This window comes from Octopus sinensis, linkage group LG25 (genome assembly GCF_006345805.1).
Source record: "Octopus sinensis linkage group LG25, ASM634580v1, whole genome shotgun sequence".
Classification (NCBI taxonomy): Eukaryota; Metazoa; Mollusca; class Cephalopoda; order Octopoda; family Octopodidae; genus Octopus; species Octopus sinensis.
The window spans coordinates 19,506,790-19,533,188 of record NC_043021.1 but is presented as its reverse complement, the minus strand read 5'-3'; the positions used below and the strand labels follow the sequence as shown (position 1 = coordinate 19,533,188).

General features: G+C 38.0%; 1 protein-coding gene across 1 annotated transcript in view; it reads right to left on the bottom strand.

Annotated features, from left to right (window-relative positions):
* The window catches only part of LOC115224528 (dynein heavy chain 2, axonemal-like), a 211,781-nt gene that overhangs the window by 103,589 nt on the left and 81,793 nt on the right, over positions 1 to 26,399 (bottom strand). Inside the window, exons 29-39 of the mRNA XM_036513449.1 lie at positions 25,934 to 26,114; positions 24,244 to 24,382; positions 21,700 to 21,917; positions 20,102 to 20,200; positions 14,374 to 14,499; positions 8,868 to 8,978; positions 8,111 to 8,299; positions 6,683 to 6,976; positions 4,768 to 4,948; positions 4,230 to 4,357; positions 2,824 to 2,976 (exon numbers count right to left, since the gene is read on the bottom strand). Of these exons, the coding sequence (XP_036369342.1) occupies positions 2,824 to 2,976; positions 4,230 to 4,357; positions 4,768 to 4,948; positions 6,683 to 6,976; positions 8,111 to 8,299; positions 8,868 to 8,978; positions 14,374 to 14,499; positions 20,102 to 20,200; positions 21,700 to 21,917; positions 24,244 to 24,382; positions 25,934 to 26,114 (1,819 nt within the window). The remainder of the gene's footprint in view (positions 1 to 2,823; positions 2,977 to 4,229; positions 4,358 to 4,767; positions 4,949 to 6,682; positions 6,977 to 8,110; positions 8,300 to 8,867; positions 8,979 to 14,373; positions 14,500 to 20,101; positions 20,201 to 21,699; positions 21,918 to 24,243; positions 24,383 to 25,933; positions 26,115 to 26,399) is intronic.

Sequence of the window (26,399 nt, the reverse complement as noted above, 5' to 3'; positions counted from 1 at the left end):
CCAAATACGGAATACAATATTTTTTTATACTCTAGGCCAGTGCTTTTCAAACTTTTTGCTGGAGCGGAACCCCAAGGAAACATTCCACTGGCTCGAGGAACCCGTGTGCAATAATTTAATAGTCTTATGCACACATATCTGCACAGGAGAATTAAAAATTACTGCCGATTTATCAGTTTTGTAACTTCTTGTGGAACCCCTGGACTGTACTGGCGGAACCCTGGTTGAAAACCACTGCTCTAGGCACAAGGCCCAAAATTTTTTGGGAAGGGGGCCAGTCAATTAGATTGACCCCAGTATGCAACTGGTGCTTAATTTATTGGCCCCCAAAAGGATGAAAGGCAAAGTTGACCTCAGCAGAATTTGAACTCAGAACGTAAAGACAGACGAAATACTGCTAAGCATTTCGCCTGGCGTGCTAACATTTCTACCAGCTTGCCACCTTTAAAATATTCATTTCTGCTCTAGGCACAAGGCCCAAAATTTTTTGGGAAGAGAGCCAGTCAATTAGATCGACCCCAATATGCATCTGGTACTTAAGTTATCGACCTCGAAAGGATGAAAGGCACAGTTGACCTTGGCAGAATTTGAACTCAGAATGTAAAGATAGTCGAAATATCACTAAGCATTTCACCTGGCATGCTAACGTGTCTACGAGCTTGCTGCCTTAACATGGGATACAATATTAAATTAACCCTTTCGTTACTGTATTTATTTCGAGATGCTCTGTGTTTCTTTAAATTACTTTAAATATAACAAAAAATTTAGCAAAATAACTTAGTCATCATTTAGCTGGTTTTAGGAACATAAATTGTGACTAAGGTTTGGTGGAAGATTTTAATTCAAAACTTATGAAAACAAGACATTTGTACTCAGAGCCAGAGCCGGTTTCAGCCAGGTTGGTATTGAAAGGGTTAAGAATTGTTTCTCTATTATATATTTTAACCCTTTTGTTACCATATTTCTGTTGAGATGCTCTGTGTTTCCTTCAATTATTTTAAATATATCAAAGAATTTAGTAAAATAACTTAGTTATCATTAAGCTGGTGTTAGGAACATAAATTGTGACTAAGGTTTAGTGGAAGATTTTAATTCAAAACTATTGAAAACAAGACATTTGTACTAAAAACCAAAGCCGGTTTCAGCCGGGTTGGTAACAAAAGGGTTAAACATGATAAACATAAATAAAAATGAGTTTTAAAAAAATTGTGAAATTTCACTGAAATAGTTAATTCTGGGACACCCTGTATATCTATAGAAAATGTCTTCTCAAGATGAAAGCTGCAGTCTTGTGGCTTTCTTATTGTATAACCATGTTAAGTAAGATATACAGATTGCCATTCAGAACTAATACAGCTTTTGTTGCTAATAATGAATATTTACCCAGCCTTCCAACTATTTGCAACACCAGTGGCTGATTAATCACTGTTTTTCTATATTAGTAGACTTGAAAATTGTTTAATCATGCAGTTACTAGTGGACACTTACTACTGATGAAGTGAAAATATGCAGAAATCCTGGAATCTAGCATTTCCACTCCCACAGCTGGGCACCTTTTGTCTATTACTGATATACTTTTGTGCCTTGCCTTCTCAAGATGTATACTACAGTATGGTGGCTTTTTATAGTATATCCACATTAAGTAAGATATACAGATTGCTAGGTGACACTTATAATATAAATAACATTAATTAGCTTTAATTTTAATTAAGAATCTTTTTTTTGTGCTTATTACATTATGTTAGCTCTCACTTCCCAACTTTATAACCAGCTTAAGGAATGTAGGAGGTATACGTGTATGTTCAATTATATACAGGTGTTACAGATAAGTAATGTAAACAAAACTAATTACAGAACTACAGGTGTAATACATCACCTTCAACATTTGATCCTCGGAGAAGTTGGTAAAAAAAACCCAAACTCATTATCTTCAATTTGGTTTACATACCTGCCCTTATGTATGACTAATGACTGGGAAAGTACAATCAGAATACAAGCAACTGAAAGAGGGCTTTCCAATGGACCCCTGAAGTTATTTGTTTACTACCCACAAGGGGCTAAACATAGAGGGGACAAACAAGGACAGACAAACGGATTAAGTCGGTTATATCGACCCCGGTGCATAACTGGTACTTAATTTATCGACCCCGAAAGGATGAAAGGTAAAGTCGACCTCGGCGGAATTTGAACTCAGAACGTAATGCCAGACGAAATACGGCTACGCATTTCACCCGGTGTGCTAACGTTTCTGCCAGCTCGCCGCCTTATGGACCCCTGAAGTAACGAGTCTCTCCAGGTCAAGCTGCTATTTGTCTGAATTAAGAGGTCACAGCTCTGGCATTGTTGACATGGGGTTAGAATGTCACAGGAAGGAATTACAAGACGGATTCTTCAGACTGATCCAACTGGCAGGAAACCTAGCGGTAGGGCTAAGTACAAGGTGCTTGGATAATATCCATAGTTACAGTTGGGAAATCAGCTGAAGAGTGTAATGTAATGACGGTTGCTTCTGATAGGACCCCATGGAGGAGGTACCCGAGGACTTTATCTCCACAACACTCCTGGGAATATAGGGGCAATGAAGATAATTAACCCTTTAGTGTTCAGATTATTCAATCAAACATAATGCCTATTGATTCCCATTAATTTGAATTAATCATGCATTATCTCATATCTTCAAGATCTTGATGGTGTAATTACTTAATGTAGAATAACATTGTAGGGTAGGTGTGAGAGCCTGGATCTGGTCAGTTTGAACATAAAACAGATTAAATATTTTGGCTGGATATGGCCGGTTTAAATACTAAAGGGTTAAACACTCACTTCTTCATCGGTCATACTTTGGGGTTTCCTTTTCTTCTTCCCAGCATATCTAAGGACGGAGACAAGGGCTCTCAAACCAAAATCGTAGTGGTCCTGTTTTGATAGTTGCTGTGTTGCAAGGTTATATAATGTGAAAACCTTTTTGGCTAAATGCTGCAGACGAAGAAAAAGAAAATATAAAAAAAAAAACAAATATTAAGTTAGTGCAAAAATTAAATTCATGAAAAAAAAAAAAAAAAAGGCACAAGCGTGGCTGAGTGGTAAGAAGCTTACTTTCCAACCACATGGTTCTGGGTTCAGTCCCACTGCGTAGCACCTTAGGTAAATGTCTTCTACTATAACCTCAGGCTGACCAAAGCCATGTAAGTGGGTTTGGTAGATGGAAACTGAAAAAAGCCCATTGTGTGTGTGTGTGTTTATATATATAAATATATATATATATATATATATATATATATGTATATATATATACTCCAAGAAAGTTAGAGGTTGTCAATCCAACCCACTAAGGGATAATATCTATCCAATCTACTGCTGGTAGAATACCCAATTATTAATACACAAGTGTTTTTTATTGCATGGCAATTACATTACTGAGTGTAATAAATGGGTGAAGGTAAAGAGATATTTTACCATTAATTTATATAGCAATAAGAAAATTTTTAGATATTATATTAAGTTAACTTATCTATTTACTAATTAGAAGGGGTTGCTGAAAAGTTCCTGGCTTTAACCCTTTCGTTACTGTATTTATTTTGAGATGCTCTGTGTATCTTTCAATTACTTTAAATATAACAAAGAATTTCGTAAAATAACTTGGTTATCATTAAGCTTGTGTTAGGAACATAAATTGTGACTAAGGTTTGGTGGAAGATTTTAATTCAAAACTTATGAAAACAAGGCATTTGTACTCAAAGCCAGAGCCAGTTTCAGCCGGGTTGGTAACAAAAGGGTTAAGGGTATCACGAAAAACCTGGTTGGAGGCCCAACCTTCCAAGTTCTTTTGCAGGGCTTAGAATAAACTGAAGGACTGTTGCAATAAGTGTGTGAATCTGAGAGAGGGGAATATGTTGAATGCAAGATGCAGGAGGAAAGAGCGAGAGAAAGTTGTGCCGAAAGAGTCAGCAGAAGTTCACCATTACCTTCTGCTGGAGCTGCATGGAGCTTAGGGGGTTTCGCTCATAAACACACACATCGCCTGGTCTGAGATTCGAACCAGCAATTCCTCAACCGCAGGTCTGCTGCTCTAACCACTAGGCCATGTGTTTCCACTATATTAAGAATAACAGTTTAGGATAGGTGGATCAATGGAAAGGTTTGATATAATAATTGACAATGATGGTGCCCTCTTTCTGATTTGTACCAAAGGTAGAAATCTTTGTCTGTTCTGTGCAAACATACAATACCTTTGTGTTACTGAATCCTTCACCAAAGAGGATGATTTCAGCAATCATGTTGGAATCTGGTACGACCATTGCTATCGGGCGAAACATCGATTTCAAATTGTCTGGAAGCTCTGTTCGGCCAGCATAACCTGAAAAATCATTGGCGTAATAGAAGTATGAATGTCTGGGCAGGGAGAGAGAGAGAGAGTGTGCTTGTGTGAGTATGTGTGTGTGTGTAGATGTATCACTGTCTTATTGTCTATATACATGAATATTTTAGTCTGTTGTATCATGGGAGAGTCAGTTTCTTTTTGTGCCCTATAATTTAACACACTCACCGGTAAAATTTCCACTTATTTCTTATTTTTATTTTCCTAAAATTTTTATTACGTCTTGCAACCTTTTCAATAGTCTATTATTACTAGTTTATTATTACTAATACAACTATTGGGTACAAACATGTGTGTATGTGTGTGTGTGTGTGTGTGTGTGTGTGTGTGTGTGTGTATATATGCATGCAGGTACATATATACACACATGACTAAGAAGAATGCTTTACCTGGATTCATGGTGATAAAAATACCACAAGACCACACCAGATTGATCTCACGTCCTTCAAAGAGAAACTGCATGGCCCCAGAATGAAGGGCCGTCAAAATGGACAAAATCTGTTGGGCCACCACAGACAATACTTCAATGTTGATTCTGTTGAATTCATCAAAACAGCCCCAGGCACCAGTCTGAAATTAAAAAAAACAACCCCAGCACAACTTTTAAGACAGACATTAAGACTGGCTAGAAACAAGCGATGCACAACAGGAAACCAAACGAACAAAACAGCAAGCAAGTTATCCATCTACCCCTCAATTTACCTTTCTACTTTTCCATTTCACTAATTAAAACACATAATAAAGGTAGAATTAAAATTATGATTAAGATGTATAAAGACTTTTATTTTCTGGCATACAGGTCTACATACTCTTTTACTTGTTTCAGTCATTTGACTGCGGCCATGCTGGAGCACCGCCTTTAATCGAGCAAATCGACCCTGGGACTTATTCTTTGTAAGCCCAGTACTTATTCTATCGGTCTCTTTTGCCGAACCGCTAAGTGACGGGGACGTAAACACACCAGCATCGCTTGTCAAGCAATGCTAGGGGGACAAACACAGACACACAAACACACACACATACATATGTATATATATGACAGGCTTCTTTCAGTTTCCGTCTACCAAATCCACTCACAAGGCATTTGTTGGCCTGGGGCTATAGCAGAAGACACTTGCCCAAGATGCCACGCAGTTGGACCGAACCCGGAACCATGTGGTTGGTTAGCAAGCTACTTACCACACAGCCACTCCTGTGCCATAGGATAGAATGTAAACAATGAAGTCATTCGAACTTTGTCACCACTTTCCCAAATCCTGCTGCCTTTCTCATGGAGATTTTGGTAATCCAAAGTCATCTTGGTGTAGATTTAGCTTTTTACTGGCTGTTGGCATCCTCCATGTCAAAACATCCAACCCTTACGTACCAGATTTTGCAGCATACCAGTTGACGTAGTATGTAGTGTGTAAACTTTGAAGCATTGTCAACCTTTCCAAGTCCTACTAATGGACCTGGGTTGACCTACAGCTGAACAGCTTCAGCTCTAATTCATCATGCTGTCACACTCCAACAAGCTGCACTCCAATATATCCAGCTACACCCAAACAGATTGCAAATCAAATACGTCCTGTCATGCATTTACAAGCTGCATTCCAATTTGTCTGTCACACTCTGACAAACTGCACTCAAATTTGTCACATTCTGACAAGCTACACTCCAATTTGTCACATTCTGACAAGCTGCACTCCAATTTGTGTGTCACACTCCGACAAACTGCACTCCAATCTGTCTGCCACACTCTGGCAAGCTACACTCCAATCTGTCTGTCACTCAGACAAGCTGCTCTCCAATGTATTACACACTGAAAAGCTGCACTCCAATCTGTCTGTCACACTGACAAGCTGCACTCCAGTTTGTCTGTACACTGACAAACTGCACTCCAATTTGTCTGGCACAATCTGACAAGCTGCACTCCAAACTGTCTGTCACACTCTGACAAGCTGCACTCCAAACTGTCTGTCACACTCTGACAAGCTGCACTCCAATCTGTCTTCCACACACTGAAAACCTGCACTCTAATCTGTCTGCGACACTGACAACCTGCACTCTAGTTTGTCTGTACACTTACAAAGTGCACTCCAATTTGTCTGGCACATCCTGACAAGCTGCACTCCAGCGTACCTCTTACGTTCTGACAAACCACACTCTAATGTACCTGTTGCATTCTGACAAGCTACACTCCTATATATCCATCACACTCTGACAAGCTGCCCTTCAATTACTGGTTACCTGAGCCACAACAGATAACAACTCACCTGTATACAGTGAAACAGCAACCCACCTAAACAAGGTGAAGCAACTCACCTGTGCAAGGCCAGAAAACATCCGGCCCATTGATTTATAGTCCAAACCTTCGGAACAGTTCACCACGATCACATAATTTCCCAGGGCCTTGCCCAGGTCTTTTGTTGTTTCTGTTTTCCCGGTGCCAGCTGGCCCCTTTGGGCTTCCTCCACGGTGAAGATGTAGGGCTGTTGTTAATGTCATGTAGCAGCGGTCGGTGAGTGGGGTGATCACAAGCCTGCCAGAGTTGCCCAGGTATTCATAGCCATAGAGGAATTGTGTGTTGGTTTGGCGAACGATACAGTCATTCAGTTCCTGCAACAGATGGGAGCATTAGAATAGAGAGAGAGAGAGAGAGAGAGGGAGAGAGGGGGAAGGAGGAAGAGATAGGGTCCAGGAGACAAGTGTGTGAGAGAAAGGTGGCGAGCTGGCAGAAACGTTAGCACACAGTGTGAAATGCCAAGCGGTATTTCGTCTGCCGTTACATTCTGAGTTCAAATTCTGCCGAGGTCGACTTTGTCTTTGATCCTTTTGGGGTAGATAAATTAAGTACCAGTTATGCACTGGGGTCGATGTAATCGACTTAATCCCTTTGTCTGTCCTTGTTTGTCCTCTCTGTGTTTAGCCCCTTGGGGGCAGTAAAGAAATAAGAAAGTGCATGAGAGGAGAGAGAAGTGTATGCATGCATGTGTGTGTGAGAGAGGGGGAGTGTGCATGGGAGAAGAGGGAGGGAGAGAGTGAAACAAGTCAGCGTGTGAGAGAGAGAGAGAAAGAGAGATAGTGGGAGATGACTGGAGAGCCTGGGGCAGCTCTCCGACTTGCCAGTCTCAGTCAAACTGTCTAATCCATACCAGAATGGAAAGGAGATGCTGAATGATGATGATGATGATGATGATGATGCAGGTGGAAAAAAGATGGGCTTGTCATGGCTTGATTGCAAACAAGCTGAAGCGAGCCCAAGTGGAACGGTGGCTAGAATCCCCTAATATACCCTACTGTGTAACTGGCTTCTGTGCCGGTGGCACATAAAAAGCACCATCTGAACGTGGCCGTTGCCAGCGCCGCCTTGGCTGGCTTCCGTGCCGGTGGCACGTTAAAAGCTCCAACCGATTGTGGCCGATGCCGGACTCCACTGGCACCTGTGCAGGTGGCACGTAAAAAGCACCCACTACACTCGTGGAGTGGTTGGCGTTAGGAAGGGCATCCAGCTGTAGAAACTCTGCCAGATCAGACTGGAGCCTGGTGCAGCCCCCTGGCTTCCAAGACCCCGGTCGAACCGTCCAACCCATGCTAGCGCGGAAAACGGACGTTAAACGATGATGAATGATGATGATGATAAGAAGAAGAAGAAGAAGAAGAAAAAGAAAAAGAAGAAGAAAAAGAAGAAGAAGACGAAGGGGAAGAAGAAGAAGAAGAAGAAGAAGAAGTAGTAATAGTAGTATACTAGACCTTATCCCAGTAGAGTCTTAGTTGACTAATCCATTCAAAAGCATTGGCATCGTTGCAGCCAGACTTGAGGAGTTTCTCAATGATGTCTCGACTGTGGACTTCAATGGTTATCAGAGAGACCAGCTTCATCCGTTGGTAGCCCTTGTCCGGTTTCCTGGCTAATTCTGCATACTTGTTTAGCATGACTACCTGAAGTGAAGCAGCAACAACAAAAACATAATCAAATAAAAATTAATAGAGAAGGGCTTTATAGGGTCGCTCAATCTGCTAGAAATAGAAGCCAAATCTCTCAAAACTCACACCATACCAACTTTAAAAAAAAAAAGAAGGTAAATGCATATTGGATAAAGCACCCAGTCCACACTGTAAAGTGGTTGGTGTTTGGAAGGGCATCCAGCTGTAAAAACCTTGGCAAAACTGACCTTGCCTGTGCTTGAGCCACCTAAAAAGCACTGAGTCCAATCTTCTGAGTGGTTGGTGTTAGGAAGGGCATCCAGCTGTAAAATTCCTCTCAAATCTCAGACCAGGTGATGTGCATGTGTTTATGAGTGAAACACCTAAGCTCCTAAGAATTTGGAACATAACGAGAGGTTCTTTTGCTATAAAATTATGATAGAAGCTTTTCAATTTAATGAGCAGCATTTTAAAACGAGAGGTTTTGAACCAAACAACTAGAGGTGGTCTGAAATGGGTTGTCTGAAATAGATGGGTTTGTTATTAAAGGAAAGTGAAATAAGTGCATAGCAAAATTTTAAACCTGTTTCTTCTTGAGCATTTTCAAAGCTTTTTTGTCTCCACGTTCTTTGACTTTCAGCAGAGCCTTCGTCACATCGCCAGTCCACTGGATCTGACTGGCCACTATGGTCATCTGTAGCCAATACAACAATTTATAAAAACATTAGCTACAACATATAAAAGAGTAACGGTCTGGTGTACTTTGGAGCTAAATATGTAAATATATTGTGATGAATGAGCAAAAACACGAAAAAAACACAAGAGGAACAAGATTCCTCAAAGGTGTCATTAGGAAGAATGTTTGAAAGGAAATGGAAAAGTATCTGTGGCCCATATGGGGTAGCAATATTGGTGTAGTGGGGGTACCTGTGGTCAATATTGGTGTAGCAGAGTACATGTGGATAATTTTGGTGCAGCAGGGTATCCACAGCCAATATTGGTGTTGTAGGGTACCTGTGGCCATTATTGATGTAGTGAGGTACATGTGGCTAATCTTAGCACAGCAAGGTATCAACAGACAATATTGGTGTAGTAGGGTACCTGTGGCCAATATTGGTGTAGTAGGGTACATGTGGCCAATATTGGTGTAGCGGGGTAGATGTGGCTAATTTTAGCACAGCAAGGTATCAACAGACAATATTGGTGTAGTAGGGTATCTGTGGCCATTATTGATGGAGTGGGATACATGTAGCTAATATTAGTGCAGCAGGGTATCTATATGCCAGTGACATGTAAAATGCACCTGGTACACTCTGTGCCATGAGGAAGGGCATCCAGCTGTCGAAACCAAGATAAAACAGAGAGGAGCCTGGTGCAGCTCTCAAGCTTTGCAGTTCCAGTTAACCCTTTCGATACTAACCCGGCTGTAACAGCCTCTGGATTTGTAGTACAAATGTTTTTTTTCCATAAGTTTTGAATGAAATTCTCTCACCAAACCTTAGTCACAATTTATGTTGCTAACACTAGCTTAATGATAACTAAGTTATTTTACTAAATTCTTTGTTATATTTAAAGTAATTGAAAGAAACACAGAGCATCTCAACAGAAATATGGTAACAAAAGGGTTAAAATATATAATAGAGAAACAATTCTTAACCCTTTCGATACCAACCCGGCTGAAACTGGCTCTGGCTCTGAGTACAAATATCTTGTTTTCATAAGTTCTGAATTAAAATCTTCCACCAAACCTTAGTCACAATTTATGTTCCTAACACTAGCTGAATGATAACTAAGTTATTTTACTAAATTCTTTGTTATATTTAAAGTAATTGAAAGAAACACAGAGCATCTCAACAGAAATATGGTAACAAAGGGTTAAAATATATATAGAGAAACAATTCTTAACCCTTTCGATACCAACCCGGCTGAAACTGGCTCTGGCTCTGAGTACAAATGTCTTGTTTTCATAATTTTGAATTAAAATCTTCCACCAAATCTTAGTCATAATTTATGTTCCTAACACTAGCTGAATGATAACTAAGTTATTGTACTAAATTCTTTGTTATATTTAAAGTAATTGAAAGAAACACAGAGCATCTCAACAGAAATATGGTAACAAAAGGGTTAAAATATATAATAGAGAAACAATTCTTAACCCTTTCGATACCAACCCGGCTGAAACTGGCTCTGGCTCTGAGTACAAATGTCTTGTTTTCATAAGTTCTGAATTAAAATCTTCCACCAAACCTTAGTCACAATTTATGTTCCTAACACTAGCTGAATGATAACTAAGTTATTTTACTAAATTCTTTGTTATATTTAAAGTAATTGAAAGAAACACAGAGCATCTCAACAGAAATATGGTAACAAAAGGGTTAAAATATATAATAGAGAAACAATTCTTAACCCTTTCGATACCAACCCGGCTGAAACTGGATCTGGCTCTGAGTACAAATGTCTTGTTTTCATAAGTTTTGAATTAAAATCTTCCACCAAACCTTAGTCACAATTTATGTTCCTAACACAAGCTGAATGATAACTAAGTTATTTTGCTAAATTCTTTGTTATATTTAAAGTAATTGAAAGAAACACAGAGCATCTCAACAGAAATATGGTAACAAAAGGGTTAAAATATATAATAGAGAAACAATTCTTAACCCTTTCGATACCAACCCGGCTGAAACTGGCTCTGGCTCTGAGTACAAATATCTTGTTTTCATAAGTTCTGAATTAAATATTCCACCAAACCTTAGTCACAATTTATGTTCCTAACACTAGCTGAATGATAACTAAGTTATTTTACTAAATTCTTTGTTATATTTAAAGTAATTGAAAGAAACACAGAGCATCTCAACAGAATATGGTAACAAAAGGTTAAAATATAATATAGAGAAACAATTCTTAACCCTTTCGATACCAACCGGCTGAAACTGGATCTCTGGCTCTGAGTACAAATGTCTTGTTTTCATAAGTTTTGAATTAAAATCTTCCACCAAACCTTAGTCACAATTTATATACCTAACACTAGCTTAATGATAACTAAGTTATTTTACTAAATTCTTTGTTATATTTAAATTAATTGAAAGAAACACAGAGCATCTCAACAGAAATATGGTAACAAAAGGGTTAAAATATATAATAGAGAAACAATTCTTAACCCTTTCAATACCAACCCGGCTGAAACCGGCTCTGGCTCTGAGTACAAATGTCTTGTTTTCATAAGTTCTGAATTAAAATCTTCCACCAAACCTTAGTCACAATTTATGTTCCTAACACTAGCTTAATGATAATTAAGTTATTTTACTAAATTCTTTGTTATATTTAAAGTAATTGAAAGAAACACAGAGCATCTCAACAGAAATATGGTAACAAAAGGGTTAAAATATATAATAGAGAAACAATTCTTAACCCTTTCGATACCAACCCGGCTGAAACTGGATCTGGCTCTGAGTACAAATGTCTTGTTTTCATAAGTTTTCAATTAAAACTTCCCTCCCACAATTAGTCACAATTTATGTTACCTAACACTAGCTGAATGATAACTAAGTTATTTTGCTAAATTCTTTGTTATATTTAAAGTTAATTGAAAGAAACACAGAGCATCTCAACAGAAATATGGTAACAAAAGGGTTAAAATATATAATAGAGAAACAATTCTTAACCCTTTCATACCAACCCGGCTGAAACCGGCTCTGGCTCTGAGTACAAATGTCTTGTTTTCATAAGTTTTGAATTAAAATCTTCCACCAACCTTAGTCACAATTTATGTTCCTAACACTAGCTTAATGATAATTAAGTTATTTTACTAAATTCTTTGTTATATTTAAATTAATTGAAAGAAACACAGAGCATCTCAACAGAAATATGGTAACAAAAGGGTTAAAATATATAATAGAGAAACAATTCTTAACCCTTTCGATACCAACCCGGCTGAAACTGGCTCTGGCTCTGAGTACAAATATCTTGTTTTCATAAGTTTTGAATTAAAATCTTCCACCAAACCTTAGTCACAATTTATGTTCCTAACACTAGCTTAATGATAACTAAGTTATTTTACTAAATTCTTTGTTATATTTAAAGTAATTGAAAGAAACACAGAGCATCTCAACAGAAATATGGTAACAAAAGGGTTAAAATATATAATAGAGAAACAATTCTTAACCCTTTCGATACCAACCCGGCTGAAACTGGCTCTGGCTCTGAGTACAAATGTCTTGTTTTCATAAGTTTTGAATTAAAATCTTCTGCCAAACCTTAGTCACAATTTATGTTCCTAACACTAGCTTAATGATAACTAAGTTATTGTACTAAATTCTTTGTTATATTTAAAGTAATTGAGAGAAACACAGAGCATCTCAACAGAAATATGGTAACAAAAGGGTTAAAATATATAATAGAGAAACAATTCTTCACCCTTTCATATCAACCCAGCTGAAACTGGCTCTGTAGTACAAATGTCTTGTTTTCATAAGTTTTGAATTAAAATCTTCCACCAAACTTAGTCACAATTTATGTTCCTAACACTAGCTGAATGATAACTAAGTTATTGTACTAAATTTTTGTTATATTTAAATAATTGAAAGAAACACAGAGCATCTCAACAGAAATATGGTAACAAAAGGGTTAAAAATATAAATAGAAACAATTCTTAACCCTTTCGATACCAACCCGGCTGAAACTGGCTCTGGCTCTGAGTACAAATATCTTGTTTTCATAAGTTCTGAATTAAAATCTTCACCAAACCTTAGTCACAATTTATGTTCCTAACACTAGCTTAATGATAACTAGTTATTTTACTAAATTTTTGTTATATTTAAGTAATTGAAAGAAACACAGAGCATCTCAACAGAAATATGGTAACAAAAGGGTTAAAATATATAATAGAGAAACAATTCTTAACCCTTTCGATACCAACCCGGCTGAAACTGGCTCTGGCTCTGAGTACAAATATCTTGTTTTCATAAGTCTGAATTAAAATCTTCCACAAACCTTAGTCACAATTTATGTTCCTAACACTAGCTTAATGATAACTAAGTTATTTTACTAAATTCTCTGTTATATTTAAAGTAATTGAAAGAAACACAGAGCATCTCAACAGAAATATGGTAACAAAAGGGTTAAAATATATAATAGAGAAACAATTCTTCACCCTTTCATTATCAACCCAGCTGAAACTGGCTCTGAGTACAAATGTCTTGTTTTCATAAGTTTTCAATTAAAATCTTCCACCAAACCTTAGTCACAATTTATGTTCCTAACACTAGCTGAATGATAACTAAGTTATTTTGCTAAATTCTTTGTTATATTTAAAGTAATTGAAAGAAACACAGAGCATCTCAAAGTAAATATGGTAACAAAAGGGTTAAACCATCTTACTCATGCTGGCAGCATGAAAAACAGATGCTAAATGATGATGAGGATGATGTTGCTCTTATTGTTACAGTTAGATTTTAGACTTGGTTTGCCAGTACATAAAAAAAAAACCCCAAAAAACCCCAGAAACCCAAGTGACCCAAATGCAAGCAAGAGGCAGACAGAAGGGGGTAATTTTTCAAAGCTAAACATTGTTTAGGTTGCAGATTAGATTATGATAACCAATAAAACAGAAATAAAATATGAAAAAAAAAAAAATTATCCTTTCTGTGTACTTTCGGTACTAAATAACCATAACCCAAGATTGGTCGGCAGCCTGGGGGGTGGGGGTGGGTGGAGATTCCTGCTATATTCTAGTTAGAATTGTATGCCAGGAAATACAGTAACATAAAACAAGCATAACATAGGGGGGGTGAGAGAGAGAAAGAGAGAGAGAGAGAGAGAGAGAGAGAGAGAGAAAGTAAGAGAGAGAGAGAAAGAGAGAGAGAAAGTAAGAGAGAGAGAGAAAGAGAGAGAGAGAAAGAGAAAAAGAGGAGAGAGAAAGAGAGAGAGAACGAGAGAGAGAGAGAGTGAGAGAGAAAAAGAGAGAGAAAGAGAGAGAGAAAGAGAGAGAGAGAGGAGAGAGAGAGAGAGAGAGAGAGAGAGAGAGAGAGAGAGAGAGAGAGAGAGAGAGAGAGAGAGAGAGAGATAATAAACTGGAATTGTTTTGTTCTTACTTGTCCGCAATAGTCTCTAATCCATTTGTCTCGTTTATTTAGTTGTTTCTTCAAGGCATTCCGGGTGGTAATTAAGACTTCTTTTAAAGTATACCTCATTGTTTTTTCTATGTCGGTGAGCCAAGCCTGTCGATGAAGAAAGAACGGAAACCAGAGGAAAACGGTAGAGTATAAAGGATGGTTTCAAAAACAGAATATCTCAAACAACTACAGTAATTAATTAATCATTTAGCATCTAAATTGGTCGTATTCGCTCCAGTTATTTAACCAGATTTATGTTCAAACTGGTCAGATCCTGACTTTCACACTTATCCTGCAATGTCAATCATGTCATTGAAATTTCAAAGCTTTGAGATAATGCATAATTAATTCAAAACAATGTGAAGAAATAAGCCTTGTCTTTAACAGAATGCTAAAGGGTTAACAGCTATATCGACCCCAAATATTTTAGCTGCTTTATGTTCAAACTGGCCAGATCTAAACTCTCAAACCTGTTCTGCAATGTCATTTTAAAATAAACAATCACAGTACTGAATTCTCAAAGCTACAAGATAATGCAGGATTAATTCAAAACAATATGAATGCATGAACATTACATTTTGAAATTTTTTTTGTGGCACTCCGTCAGTTACGACGACGACGGTTCCAGTTGATCCGATCAACGGAACAGCCAGCTCATGAAATTAACATGTAAGGTGGCTGAGCACCCCACAGACACGTGTACCCTTAACGTAGTTCTTGGGGAGATTCAGCATGACACAGAGTGTGACAAGGCTGGTCCTTTGAAATACAGGTACAACAGAAACAGGAAGAAAGAGTGAGAGAAAGTTGTGGTGAAAGAGTATGGCAGGGTTCGCCACCAGCCCCTGCTGGAGCCTCGTGGAGCTTTAGGTGTTTTTCCTCAATAAACACTCACAACACCCAGTCTGGGAATTGAAACCACAATCCTAAGACCACGAGTCTGCTGCCCTAAGCACTGGGCCATTGTGCCTCCACATTTTGACAGTAATCTAAATGCTAAAGGTCTAAATCAGCCATATTTAACCCAAATATTCAGCTCGTTTGATGTTGTAACTGACCAGATCTGGCTTCTCACGCCTACCCTACAATGTCATTCTAAAAATAAACAATCACATCATAGAAATCTCAAAGCCGTAAGATAATACATTATTAATTGAAAACCATGTGAATATATAAGCATTACATTTTATAGAGTAATCTGAAAGCTAAACAGTTAAGATCTGACATCTCACACCTACCCTACAATGCCATTCTAAAAATAAACAATCATATCATTGAAATCTTGAAGCTACAGGGGTTAATTAAAAGCAATGTGAATAAATAAGCATTATATTCGAGAGTAACTTGAATGCTAATTAGCTAATTCTAAATAAAAATGGTGATTTTTCAATGACATAATATTAAATGTCTGAACCTCTGACACGAGTTGTTAATATTATTGACCTCATCTTTTATAACAAACTAGCACTATGACCCGGCAACGCTGGGTCATGGTGCTACTGCATGCATATACAGCTGTGTGCGTGCACACATACATGCGAGTACTGTCCAAATCTCTGACCAATCACATACAGCTAGCTGGCATTCAATTGGCGTATCAAGTTTCGGGCATTTTGATTGGGTTTTGGATAGAAAATTCATAAAAAAGTCACTTCTATTGATTTTTTTAATGGCTTTGCAGGGTGACTAGGGAAATGTAAAGATGTGCACGACCACCCTTGGATGGTTTTGAATGACCATAGAAAGTGCGAGCCCTCTAACTGAAAAATTGTGGATTTGTATAAAGGACACGCACACAGACATTTTGCCGTTTATATATATAGAGAGATTTTAAATTACTAATGCTTTTATCCACTGAGGATTGCGAATACAAGTGGCCGAAAAAGGGTTTCCTTAAAAGGATCTCTGTAGTAACATTACTTGACAGTATGCCTCAAAGACTCTCTCCAGGTCAAGCTGCTCCTTCATTGAGAGGTCACAGCTCTGGTACTATGGACATGTGATTAGAGGAAAGAATCGTAAAACAAATTCTTCAAACCGAGCCAATCTGTAGGAGGCATGGGCATGGATAACGAGCGAGATGGTGGAATAATAGCCATAGTTTCAGACAGTCACACTTGGTAACCCAGTGGGAGTGTCTAATAACAGTTGATTCTGATAGGATCCTATGGAGAAGGTGTCTGAGGACTCTACCCAACCACCCGAATTTCACAAGGGGACTATGTTAAGGGTACACTGGCAAAAATTAGTTGCACCTGTAATTCAAAAGGGGCCAGCCTTGTCACATTTTGTGTGATGCTGAATCTCCCCGAGAACTACGTTAAGGCTATATGTGTCTGAGGAGTACTCAGCCACTCGAACATTAATTTCAAGAGTAGGCTGTTCCATCAATCTGATCAACTGGGGCACTCACCGCTCTGGCCAGCAGAGTGCCAGTGGAATGAAAAAAGGGGCATCCAGTACACACTATAAGGTAACTGGCATTAGGAAGGACCCTGTTAAACCATCTAACCTAAGCCAGTATGAAAAACAGACATTAAATGATGAAGATCACGATGATATATATATATATATATATATATATATATATATATATAATAGAAATATTAAAATTACTAAGTCTCTCTAAAGGAGATTACGGCAGCGTTACTGGATATTAGTAGTTATCGCCATACTAATATGGCAGTCTAAATATAAGACTAAAGCTGTCGCTGATTAGCTCCAAGAGGCCACCGCCTCAAGCTAGCTATATGACACACGAACCTGCGTCCATTACAACCTTCGAACAGGGGAGGTCAGCCACTTCACCTTGCTAGTCAGATATCTGCAGACATGTTTCAGGGTTGTTGCCGTAATCTCTTTTAGAGGGACTTAGTAATTTTAATATTTCTATTATTGAAAACAAGTGGATGTATTCCACTGTAACTAGGTAAATAAAATCTTCGAACAGACGGTCAGTAGCGACACCTGTTGGTTCTGACTACGCTGCATTGATAAAGGGCAACAACCCTGAAACATGTCTGCAGATGTCTGACCAGCAAGGTGAAGCGGCTGACCTCCCCTGTTCGAAGGTTGTAATGGATGCAGGTTCGTGTGTCATATAGCTAGCTAGAGGCGGTGGCCTCTTGGAGCTAAACAGCAACAGCTTTAGTCTTATATTTAGACTGCCATATTAGTATGGCGATAACTATTCATATATATATATATATATATATATATATATATACACATACATACACACACACACATAATTAAGGGATCAGCAAAGGTTGTTTCACCACATACCGAAATTTCGGTATGTGGTGAAGCAACTTTTGCTGATTCCTTAATTATTTTTATAATTATACTAGCTGAAGGTGACCCGCTCTACGCGCGGGTAAGAGTGTGGTTGTTACTTTCTGTTGCTTCCTTTCAGCATGTAAAAAGTACCATCCGAACGTGGCGGATTGCAGCGCCGCCTTGACTGGCTTCTGTGCCAGTGACACGTAAAAAGCACCAACCGATCGTGGCCATTGCCAGCCCCCCTGGCACCTGTGCCGGCGGCACGAAAAATGCACCCACTACGCTCACAGAGTGGTTGGCGTTAGGAAGGGCATCCACCTGTAGAAACACTGCCAGATCAGACTGGAGCCTGGTGCAGCCTCCTGGCTTCCCAGACCCTGGTCAAACTGTCCAACCCGTGCTAGCACGGAAAACGGACGTTAAACGATGATGATGATGATGATTCTCCGTATTTGTTTCTCTCTCCTTTCTCTCTCACTTTCCCACTCTCTTACTTTTCTTTTCTCTCGGACTCTCCCTAGCTTTCTCTTACTCTCTATCTTTATCTATCTCTCTCCCATTTATAAACAACAAAATATCTTGAGTAAGTTGAGAAATAAAATATTTAGAAAGATCAATCATAAATATCAAGCAGTAACAACGGAAAGGTCTGCTTCAAGGCAGACAGCAAAACACTAACATTTAAAAGGGACAGACGAACTTGCGAGCTGAATAAAAATAATAAAATATTGGAAACCAAAGTTTGAAGGGATAGAATCTGAGGATAGTAGTCACCATGGCTGGCATTTCTTAACGACGGACAGCAACGTTTTGACAGTTTAACGGCTGGCGTAAAATTTTGAACTTGATGTAAAAGAAAATCCCTAAACACCAAGTTTTGAAGTGATTCTTTTTCACAACAGTAGACTCACCATGGCAAGCATTCAAAACTTCTTCATCATGGACGGCAACACATTGACGATTAAAAGGCTGGAGCAAATTTTTTAGCTTGATGTAACAGAGAATTGCTAAACACCCGCTCCTTTAAATTTTAATCCCCTTCCAGCCCCATTTATACCCCTTTTCACCTTTTGGTTAATATAACCCGATTTAATTTGGGTCTACTGGGGCCACATTTTATAAGATGAGGACACAACCAAGTTTCCCAAGTTCTGGTCATAGACCATAGAACACTCAACCAAGTTTCCCGATTTCTGGTCATAGACCATAGAACACTAAACTAAGTTTCCCAAGTTCTGGTCATTTGCAGAATAAATAGAGACGGCGGAGGTGGCAGCCGTCGTTGCAATGTAAACATGATTTGTTATAAGAGAAAGATTGCCCAGATTGTGTGTTGGTGGTGTTGGTGGTGGCGATGATAATTATCATTAGGAAAAAGAGTGAGTGAGTGAGGAAGACATACATAAGTTGTGGCGATGATAATTGTAGACCCCTTATCACATTTTGATGAAGAGAACCCGATTTCATTCGGGTGTACTGGGGCTACATATAGGTGTGTGCGTGTGTGTGTGTGCACGCTGTAGAAATTAAATTAGAGATAAAACCACTAATAGGGAAATGAAACAGTAAAAAACCAAAAACAAAAATAAAAATATAATATTAGATATATGTATATATGTGTGTGTATGTGTGTGTGTGTGTGTGTGTGTGTGTGTTGACAGGTAGACAATAGAATGCGATGGCGATGGGGATGGCGAGTAATATTTGTTACTGTCCATGAACGCTGAGAGATACATGAGTAAAATGTATAGGAAGGTAAGAGATAGAGTGAGTGAAAATGTTCTTGGAAGAGAGTAAATAGCTACAGAGTGATGTGAGGAAGACTTTACATTAAATAACGGTAGTTGCATTGTCAAATGAAGAGGAGTGACAGAGTACTGGAGGAAATAGGGTGAGGTAGGAAGATGGCCCCCTAGCAACCACACCTTTTAAGATAGGGATTTCTAAGGTAGGCCACGCGCATCGTCACCTCATTCTACATGTCCCTGTAAATTTTGGAGCGAATCGGACGGGATGTAGTGGCATTGAAAGCGAACCAAGCGGTAAAAACGCATTTCAGTTTTATATATAGAGATAAAAAAACTTTTTGTATAAGTTTTAACCACACCGAACTACTTGGTAAAATTATCAATTATTAAATTAATAATTCTTTACCCTATATCTATAATATATATATATATCTATATATATATATATATATATATATATATATTACGTTATATAATTAGGGTTCAGTAAAATAATTTACTTTACCACACACTGAAATTATTTTACTGAACCCTAATTATATAACGTAATGTTTTAAATATACCGTAAATGGTCTTTTTACATACTGAACACTACTTGGTAAAATTAATTAATAATTAATTGGTTTTTCCCTTTTATTATTGATTATATATATATATATATGTAATTTAGCACATACCTCAACTGGCCCTTCAATTACGGTTCCTTGGGGTTTGAATTCGACACATTCTCCTTCACAAGAATTCATAGCAACAGCTTCATATCTTTGTGAACTTGGCTGAAAATATATCAGAAAGACAAATCTGTTATCTGTGTCCATATTGTCCAGGTGGCTGCAGATTTACTAGACGGGGTCAAGGATTTTTTCCCTTTTCAGTTACAAAGAAACCAGATACTGAGGTGTGAAGAAAAGAAAGTAGCAAATCTGGTTGAGTTAATGCTTCCGCATGAAGGCAACATGGAAACTGCTTGGACTTAACCGTCATGAACATCTTGAGCGATGTGAAGACACAGGCTGGAAAGCAGAACATTATCCAATCCAAGTTGGATGTAGAGGATTCTTTGGAAACAATATGAAGCAATGCTTGTCATTGCTGGACTTAACAGAGCATAAATCAAATAGAATTACAAGTGATATCCAGGCTGCAGTGGAGAAAGAAAGACATTGGATTTGGTTAAAAACAGATGATGAACAACAGCTAGAAGGATATCGAGCAAAACTTAGTAAATAGGCACAGGAGTGGCTGTGTGGTAAATAGCTTGCTTACGAACAACATGGTTCCGGGTTCAGTCCCACTGCGTGGCACCTTGGGCAAGTGTCTTCTACTATAGCCTCGGGCCGACCAAAGCCTTGTGAGTGGATTTGGTAGACAGAAACTGAAAGAAGCACATTGTGTATATGTATATATGTATGTATGTATGTATATGTTTGTCACCTGTAAGTTGTTTGCAAACGATATATATAGGCACGATATACATATCAAGGCGGCGAGCTGGCAGAAACGCTAGCGTGCCGGGCGAAATACTTAGCAGTATTTCGTCTGCCGTTACGTTGTGAGTTCAAATTCCGCCAAGGTCGACTTTGCCTTTCATCCTTTCGGGGTCGATTAAATAAGTACCAGTTACGCACTGGGGTCAAAGTAATCGACTTAATACCTATGTCTGTCCTTGTTTGTCCCGTCTATGTTTAGCCCCTTGTGGGTAATAAAGAAATAGATATATATAGGCACAGGAGTGGCTGTGAGGTAAGTAGCTTGCTTACCAACCACATGGTTCCATGTTCAGTCCTATTGTGTGGCACCTTGGGCAAGTGTTTTCTACTATAGCCTATCATATATATATATATATATATATATATATATAGAGAGAGAGAGAGAGAGAGAGTCAGTAGTTCATATATCTAAAAAAGAAAGCAAACTCTAAAATATTTAGAGCAATAATATATTTTTTTTAGGGAGTTAATTGTTATGGCTGATCACAGAGTGACCATGAGTTTTGTACTCATAAAGTACTTAACTGTATAAGTGACTTGTCAGACTCAAATGGACGAAAGCGTATAACCTCTCCACAATCGGGGGAAGAAATATGTCATGGTTGGTTACTTTTGCAAACAAAAAAAATATTTGTCCACGTTGGAGGTGCTGCAGGCAGGACGGGGTTATCTCCCTTACATCGGCTCCAGCTGGGGTGATATTCAAACATGAAGAAGCAGCAGCAGCAGTTACTGCTGCCACTAATGATAACATTTATAAATGCTAAGAACAGAAGTCAACTTACACGATTAATTGTCAGAGACTTAATATTGTCAAAGCACTTTTTAAGATGTGGTTGGACCGCCTCCGGATTTCTCGCCTGGCCCAAGATCTCCAACAGATCGTCATTGGACAGGAAGTAAAAACGGGGGAATATCTGTCGCTTCGTTTCTAAATACATATCGAGGGACTTCTGGATGCCTTCCAATTTCATATTCATAGCATTCAGCTGATCGTACAAACCTGGAATTTCGTTAAACAGGGGGAAAAAAAAATGAGCAACATTGAAAATTGAAACATCAGAGAAATTCATCAGAAATGTAGTGGAAGGGAGGATCAGGGACCAGGTTTTAGTAAATTTAGGGAAAATGGAAGCACTCCGTCGGTTCCAACGACGAGGGTTCTGGTTGATCCGATCAACGGAACAGCCTGCTCGTGAAATTAACGTGTAAGTGGCTGAGCACTCCACAGACACGTGCACCCTTAACGTAGTTCTCGGGGATATTCAGCGTGACACAGAGAGTGACAAGGCCGGCCCCTTGAAATACAGGTACAACAGAAACAGGAAGTAAGAGTGAGAGAAAGTTGTGGTGAAAGAGTACAGCAGGGATCACCACCATCCCCTGCTGGAGCCTCGTGGAGCTTTTAGGTGTTTTCGCTCAATAAACACTCACAACGCCCGGTCTGGGAATCGAAACCGCGATCCTACGACCGCGAGTCCACTGCCCTAACCACTGGGCCATTGCGACTCCACATTTAGGGGAAAAGGGTTTGATACTTAAAAATAACATAACAGAACAACAATCGGGATCTTTTCGGTTTGAACAGCAGTTTTTCCTAGCGGTGTCATATGAAATTGCCACCCATAATTATGACCCTAGAATCGATCTCTTGCATTTCAATCTCTGTTAGGGTTAGGGTGGGGGAAGGGTATCTTTTTTTCTTCACAAATGTAAATAAACCCAATCTGTTTCTTAAACGAGGGACATATTCAATAGACGTCACTGATTGGTTGAAATTGCAGAAATTGAAGAAAAAAAACAACAAATATCTTACAAACTATAGAATTTTCTCAATAAAGCCAAGAGAAAAATATGTTTTATAAACACATTCTACCTGTATATGAAGTTTAAAATTTTTTTAGGTACCTAGAAATTATGTTAAAAACTGCCATTCAAACAGAAAAGATCCTCAAAATCAATATAACAATGCATGTGTGTTTCAGATGAGACTATTACAATGCTTTGTAGCTAATGCCAGCGCCACCTAGACTGGCTTCCGTGCCGGTGGCACGTAAAGAGCACCATCCGAATCGTGGCCAATGCCAGTGCCGCTTTGACTGGCTTCCATGCCAGTGGCACGTAAAATGCACCAATCCGATCGTGGCCGTTGCCAGCCTCGTCTGGCACCTGTGCAGGTGGCACGTAAAAAGCACCATCCACCGAGGTCGACTTTGCCTTTCATCCTTTCGGGGTCGATTAAATAAGTACCAGTTACGCACTGGGGTCGATGTAATCGACTTAATCCCTTTGTCTGTCCTTGTTTGTCCCCTCTGTGCGTAGCCCCTTGCGGGCAGTAAAGAAATAGGTAAATATAAAGATGACCTGTTACTCAATCATTAACCCTTTCGTTACCAACCCGACTGAAACCAGCTCTGGCTCTGTAGTACAAATGTCTTGTTTTCAAAAGTTCTGAATTAAAATCTTCCACCAAACCTCAGTCACAATTTATGGTCCTAACAATTTATGGCTTAATGATAACTAAGTTATTTTACCAAATTATTTGTTATATTTAAAATTAATTGAAAGAAACACAAAGCATCTCAACAGAAATATGGTAACAAAAGGGTTAAAATATATAATAGAGAAACAATTCTTAACCCTTTCAATACCAACTCAGCTGAAACCGGCTCTGGCTCTGTAGTAAAAATGTCTTGTTTTCATAAGTTTTGAATTAAAATCTTCCACCAAACCTTAATCACAATTTATGTTCCTAAAACTTACTGAATGATAACTAAGTTATTATACTAAATTCTTTGTTATATTTAAAATTAACTGAAAGAAACACAGAGCATCTCAACAGAAATATGGTAACAAAAGGGTTAACAAATGATTAATTTAACCCTTTTGTTACCAACCCAGCTGAAACCGGCTCTGAGTACAAATGTCTTGTTTTCATAAGTTTTGAATTAAAATCTTCCACCAAACCTTAGTCATAATTTGTGTTGCTAACACTAGCTTAATGATAACTAAGTCATTTTACTAAATTCTTTGTTATATTTAAAATCAATTGAAAGAAACACAGAGCATCTCAAAATAAATTCAGTAATGAAAGGGTTAATCACATTGTGGTTGTAAATATTAAAAGAGAAGGCTGGTTTATTCAATCATTAATCAGAGCACGATAGTAAATATAACTAGGAACAGTTTACTCAAGAATTAATCACACCATGGCAGTGAATATAACCAGAAATTACTAGTTATTCAATCATTAATCAACAGTCACAACAAACATAAAGTGAAAATGGTAAGAAGACAATAATTTATGCAAGAATATATTTAAATATTACCAGGATGGAGGGTTGCCTTTAAGGCATTCCTCTCCTTGTTTAATCGTATCATAATAGCCTTCCACTTGTTGTTGATGTCATCGAAATCTTCTGATTCTCTTGGTAATTGTTTTCTGATATCCTCACCAAGGAATATATTCTGAGAAAGAAATTTGGAATTTACAGAGAAAAAAAAAAAAAAAAAAGGATAGTGAACAATGTCATCAATGAAATTTAAACAAGTTTTAATGGGGGACCCCATTAAAAAAATGATAGTGAACAATATCATCAATGAAATTTAAAAAAACAAATGATAGTGAACAACGTCATCAATGAAATTTAAACAAGTTTTAATGGGACCCCATTAAAAAAAACAAATGATCTTCTTCAAACATGTATCATGTTATGGCATTGAAAAAAATACCTTACAATGTGTGAAATATCGTCATCATACATGTCTATAGGAATATAATTACATACAAAGGTATGGCTGCGTGGTGGAGAGGTGTGCTTTACAACATGATTTCATGTTCAATCTCATTGCATGGTACCTTGCGCAAGTGTCTTCTACTATAGCCCTGGGAATGGATTTGGTAGATGGAAACAAAGAAACTCATCATATGTGTGTGTGTGTATATATATCTCATATTTAATCTTTCTATAAGATATAATTTTTCTAAATGGTATAATTTAATTTATCATTATTGAATTGATAAAAGGTGTTTTTTTTCTAATTTATATATATATATATATTATATTGTGAAATTTGATTTAGTATTTCTAAATTGAATTTTTCCCTGTAAGTTTGGAATAATATTCCCTCAAATTATTATATATATATATATATATATAATAATAATAATAATAATAATAATAATATTAGGGAGTAAATCCAAACTTACAGGGAAAAATTAGATTTAGGATTAAATCTAATTTTATAGTATAAACATATATATATATATATATATAAGGGTATAGATCTGTAGAAACCAAGCCAAATCAGATTGGAACCTGGTGCAGCTCTCCAGCTTACCTGTTTCAGTAGTCAAATGGATGCTAAATGATGATGATGATGATATATAGGTGCAAGTATGGCTGCGTGGTAAGAAATTTGATTCCCCATCCCATGGCTCTGAGTTCAGTCCTAATAGCATACCAACAAAGGATCTAATCAGAAAATAAAATATTTAAAAGGACCAGAGTCTTCCAACACCTTTTTTTTTTTCTTTGATTAGTACTCTTTTACTTGTTTCAGTCATGTGACTGAGGCCATGCTGGAGCACCGCCTTTTACTCAATCTAATCGACCCCCAGGACTTATTCTTTGTAAGCCTAGCACTTATTCTATCGGTCTCTTTTTTGCTGAACCGCTAAGTTACGGGGATGTAAACACACCGGCATCGGTTGTCAAGCGATGTTGGGGGGGACAAACACAGACACACACACACATATATATATATATATATATATATATATACACGACGGGCTTCTTTCAGTTTTCGTCTACCAAATCCACTCACAAGGCTTTGGTTGGCCCGAGGCTATAGTAGAAGACACTTACCCAAGGTGCCATGCAGTGGGACTGAACCCGGAACCATGTGGTTCGTAAGCAAGCTACTTACCACACAGCCACTCCTACAAAGTACAAAAACACAACAACAACAAAAAAAAACCCAAAACTCCCCCGCAATAAAAATGTAAAGATAATTCACCTCGAGATACATCCATTGTCTCTGAACTGTCAGCAACAGTTCCATAACTTCTAAGATATGTGACAATGTCCGTTCCCAATAGTCAACTTCATGTTCAAAGGCCTTGACGAATCGAGAAGCCTTCATAGTGGACAGCTGAATTTGATTATCATCGAGTGAGGAAAACACCTCGTCCGTGCCCCTAAAAAACAAGAAAAGATGAAGATTTCACACTGGTATTTTAACCCTTTGGTGTTCAATTTCTCTATTAAATGTAATACTTTTTCACTCAAATTGTTTTGAATTAATCATGCATTATGTTATAGCTTTGAGGTTTCAATGATGTGATTGTTTATTTTTAGAATGTCACTATAGGTTAGGTGTGAGAGGCTAGATATGGCCAGTTTGAATATAAAACATGTAGAATATTTGGGCCGGATATGGCCGGTTTAAACACCAAAGGGTTAAGAGTCTGGTCGATACAGTG